This window comes from Aulonocara sp. 'chitande type north' Nkhata Bay, linkage group LG15 (genome assembly GCF_057382095.1).
Source record: "Aulonocara sp. 'chitande type north' Nkhata Bay isolate Kocher_YH1m ecotype deep benthic linkage group LG15, A_spYH_male_GT1.1, whole genome shotgun sequence".
Lineage (NCBI taxonomy): Eukaryota > Metazoa > Chordata > Actinopteri > Cichliformes > Cichlidae > Aulonocara > Aulonocara sp. 'chitande type north' Nkhata Bay.
In genome coordinates this window covers 15,224,227-15,228,936 of record NC_141358.1, presented here as the reverse complement: position 1 = coordinate 15,228,936, position 4,710 = coordinate 15,224,227, and the positions used below count along the sequence as shown (strand labels likewise).

At 41.6% G+C, this 4,710-nt stretch overlaps 1 protein-coding gene across 2 annotated transcripts; it reads right to left on the bottom strand.

Moving 5' to 3' along the window:
- Positions 1–461: 461 nt before the first annotated feature.
- Positions 462–4,247, bottom strand: hlx1 (H2.0-like homeo box 1 (Drosophila)). 2 transcript variants are annotated; one of them, XM_086263730.1, is made up of 4 exons: positions 3,616–4,247; positions 2,931–3,107; positions 2,579–2,763; positions 462–1,282 (listed from the first exon to the last, which is right to left on the bottom strand). In XM_086263730.1, exons 1-4 carry the CDS (start codon positions 4,055–4,057, stop codon positions 953–955), a joined length of 1,134 nt encoding a protein of 377 aa, XP_086119856.1. In that variant the 5' UTR covers positions 4,058–4,247; the 3' UTR covers positions 462–952. The 2 variants fall into 2 exon arrangements, with proteins under 2 accessions (XP_086119856.1, XP_086119857.1); XM_086263731.1 differs by lacking the exon at positions 2,931–3,107.
- Between the last annotated feature and the right edge of the window lie 463 nt (positions 4,248–4,710).

Here is a 4,710-nt window from a genome sequence, read left to right as displayed (position 1 = left end):
CTAATGTTGCATTTAAAATGTTTAAACAATGATAAGTTCGTTTGGTGTTTCCAAATAATAATAAAAAATTAGCTACATATTGATATTAATCGTCTTTTATTTTCGCAGATTATTCTTTTGGACAGCAGCTGCTATTAACCTTCATGAAAATAAAAAAAATAAATGTAACAAAAGTTACCTACATTATTTTTCTGAAATTTATTGCTGTTTGTGTTAGTTGAATTTTCTAGTTGCACTGTTTACAAGCAAACAGCCAAGCATGCATCGCACAGAATATCTTTGTTAATAGTGTGGCTATGATAGTAATAATAATAATACGATTTTCAAGGTAAGAAAACATTTTATTTACAACATTTTCAGTGCAAATGATTAACAAAATAGCATATATATATATATATATATATATATATATATATATATATATATATATATATATATATATATATATATATATAACATGAACACTGGCGTGATGTTCTGAGATCTCATTCATAACGTGAAACGAGTGGTTCATAACCTCAAAATAAAATTCACAACCCCGTATTTCCTTCGCATGAGGAAAACATCATGCACACAGAAGCTCTTGAGAGGAAAACGACAGTAAGCAGACACTGGAGGAGGCCGGAAGTCTGCCTTTTGTTTCTTTTCTTTTTTCTTTAAACTTTACGTGCACTGTGGTTTTATTATAAGGCCAAAACAGAGATCAAATTTAGTAAAATTCACACCATAATCTGCAGCATGCTGGGTGTATTTTGCAATAAAGCTGTCTATTTGCGTCACGTGTTTCCAGGAATTAAACCGACCTTTCAAGCTTAACTTCTCCACCACAGCAGCGGGAAGTGATACTGCTTCCCCGGCGTCTGAACATATTGTCGTTCTTCTGTCAGATTTTTTTTTTTTTTTTTTATAAATTCTCATTCTTCTAATGATTGTTCGTGACCTAAATACGTCCTCATATTAGCACCTGTGATGCCGCTGTGTCTGTGACTGTGGCCACCGTCTCTGTGCTGCTCGCCGGCGCGCTCCCGCTCATGATCACGCTGGGCTTATTGTGCTCAGAAATGTCCAAGTGTCCATCAGCGCTTTCCTCCCCGGCCTCGTCGGATTCACAATCGCTCCCGCCTTCGCTCTCACACTCAGACTCCAGCGGCTCTTTGGGCTCCCTGCCGCCGGACTCAGACAGACTCTTCTCGCCCTTCTCGTCCTTCTCCTTGTCCTTCTGGGCCTGCGCTTCTTTGGAGTGTCTCCACTTCATGCGTCTGTTCTGAAACCAAACCTTCACCTGAAAGCAAACATTTAAGTCAGGAAGCGTTAAATTCTTGTACTCCCCTTCCGCTAAACAACCCCTAAACCTTCACACAAACTGGAGCAGCATTTCAAGGGTTAAACAGTTTTTGTTCAAGGAAAAAAAAATCCCAATATTTTCTTTCTTTCCTCTCTTGTTAAAAATGAAAAATAGTCGACACAATTCAAGGCAAACCACTGCCCAGGAACATTTCACTTTACCAGGTGAATCCCACTGGTACAAAGGAGCAGTCCAAAAGCAATAAACACCACAAATGCAAATGCAAAAGCAAAAGCTATAAAACCTCTGCAGATGACAAGAAGTTGGAACCCTCATATAAAATATATCCTCAAATGTGACATAATAAAAATATATGATTAATTAAATATGAGAATCTGTTTCTATTTTAGTTATTAGCATTAATGTTGCTTGGTGAGATTAAATGACGCTAAGTGAAGAAATGCAAACACAAAAGAAACGTGGCGAAAGGTTGCCCAATATAGGGTGAGATCTGACACATGGCAGAAGGCCTCTTAGCCAATCACATTGCACCATACAGTCACAATGCTGCCTGAGGTGGAGGTAAAAGCCTGTTAGGATTTCAGCTTTGTTACTCATTTCCTTTTTTTTCTTTGTTCTTTATATAAACGAGCCCAAAAAAAGACAGAAAAATGAAGAAGAAAAAAGATTGAAAACAACCTTTTTGGAGAATTACAAATGTGGGGAGGCACAAAAATCATCTGACCTCTTCACTGGCTGCAAGTGAGGACGCTGAGTTTGGCAACAGCTGGGTTAACTAGCCTACAGTGAAGTATGAGAAACAAGCACACTGTGGGTATTTTACAGTGTGTGCAATGATTTAGAGGGCAGAGAGGTCAGCTTTTAGAGCAGGGGAATTAGGCTAAACATAAACTTTGACTGGGCAATTTTATGGGGGTAAATGGGTTCATAACTCGAGTGTATTTAAAATGCCTCATGTCTTGTTGCCTTGACTTCTCCTGGATCTACTTTAAAAGATACCTTAGGTTACGTAAAATAAATATATGAAAGCGGGTTTACGTGAGCTGTTGATAAAATAAATAAAATAAATTACTAATCTGCAAAATCTGTCTCTGAGATAATAATAATAATAATAATAATAATAATAATAATAATAATAATAATAATAATAATAATAATAATAATAATAATAATAAGAAGAAGAAGAAGAAGAAGAAGAAGAAGAAGAAGAAGAACAATGACAAAAACAGGCCAGTGCAGGCCCCATCCTCCTGAGTAAACACTGCATCTTACCTGAGCGTCTGTCAGTCCCAGCATGGCAGCCAGCTGCTTTCTGTCTGGCTTGGTGACGTACTTCTGTATTTCAAATCTTTTCTCCAGTCCTTTCCTCTGCAGATTTGAAAACACTGCTCTGGACCATGACCTTTTCCTCTTGTACGTCTGAGGCATCGTGTCTTTTGTGAGGACAGCGTATGGACCTAAATGGAGAAAAAAGAAAGAAAAGGACAAAAGAAAAGAAAACACGATGAGGTTAAAAAAAATAGACTCCAACAGTCATAGTGGACATTCTCAGCAGGTGTGTCACACATTAAAAAAGATATTAGATTTTTTTCCGTCTGCTACAGTCCTATAGTGTGATGTCTACCTGGGAAGGTGTCCTGAAACTGATGCTGGCCTGATTGTCTGCTGCTGCCTAGTGAACTCATCATGGAGGACGCGTCGCTCATCCCGTGGTCTATGGAGGAGAAGAACTGGCTGGCTGAAGGCTGAACGGGGACGTGGATGCCTGACTGACGGTTCGAGCTAACGATGGATGCGAGATCTGTTATAGAGAGCGAGAGATGAGGGGCTTCAGTCAGCACACAATTATCGCAGAGACACACACTTACACCTCCGCTCTTTTCTGCTGGGGGCAAACATTGTCAAGTTTAAAATAAAGTTTGGGGGGATGGGGGGACCTTTCTGACTTTATTACCCGGATTTGATTTGGTTAAAGTACTGCGTAACCATCTTCCAGCTGCGTTGTTGAAGTTTGAAGCTGATCCTGACCTCTGACCTCTTGTTAGGGGGGGCAAGAGAGGAGATTTCCCCACAGGACTCGTTAATGCGAGACTATGTGCGCCCGGACTCTGTCACCAATCTGTCAGTGCTATAAAGTGGAGCAGGTTGCTTCTGGTTTCAGTTTCTAAGCTTTGGATGTGATTTTGTGTTGTCTTCTTGTACAGCTATGTGGTATGATAGAAATATTTAAGGTAATAAACACACCCCTGTTTTGTTGTTTAACCGCCTCTAAAATGTAACTTGAGTGGGATAAAAACCTCTCCGCTCACCTCTTAGTGACGACTTTTCTTTGTATTTTGGATCAAAGTCTGTTGACAGTATCCGATCAATTCCAAATTTGAGGTCTTTGCTTGAAGGCGGGGGGACTTGTTGGGAGTTAAATGCCGTTCTGGGTACTGATGTTAGTTGTAGTCCGTGTCTGTGGTAGGGTGACGCCGGATTCACCCTGGCACCGTACGGCTCCGGCGCAACGGGAGAAGGGCGCAGCGGAGAGTTGCCCGAGTGCCCCTGTTGTGCGCGATGGTGGTGGTGTCCCATGTGCACCATGAGGGCCGACGATCCCGAGATGTTCTCCGCATCTCCAGCCTGCAAAATGTCTGCGATGCAAAACGAGGGTTTCTTCATGGTATCCACAGCGAAGCCCCCCGCGCAGTACGCGGACCAGAGGCTGAAGTTTGATGCATAAAACGGATTGAGCCCGGCCGTGTACATCCCGGAGCTTCTAATGCGTCGCGCTGTTGCTCAGAAGTGGGTATAAAAGGACAGGCATGTAAAAAAGCACGGGTAGCGTTTTAGGAGGACAGATGATCGTGCTCTTTGTGTAAGTGCCAAATCGCTCTCTCAACTCTGAAATCCTAACCCTGCAGTTCCACTCTGAAGTTTCTCCGCTGACACTGATTGGTCGCTGTCGGAGCCAATGGATGTTTTGCATTTGCTCACATCACGCCCTTGTAAATGAGGATGATGTGTAACATAGTCTCTCTCTCTTTCACACACACACACACACACACACACACACACACACACACACACACACACACACACACACACACACACACACACACACACACACACGACCGGGGCTCGTTGGAGCAATTTTGATCCTGAGATGATGGATTGATCACTTAAAGAGAACCTCCTCCTCACTCATATCACCACATACAAAAACAGTCATTACGCACAGGGACTGTCACGTTAATTTCGATTCTTCTTCGTGGAAATTGACGCGGACTTTAAATATAGGTCTGTTTTTTGTCTTCTTTTTTTTAACAAAACAAGTTTGCAATGAAAACGAAAGACGGGCAACACGCAGTGATGCGAAAATCACTATTTAATAATGAACTGTCAACTGTTAAAACTCCGGG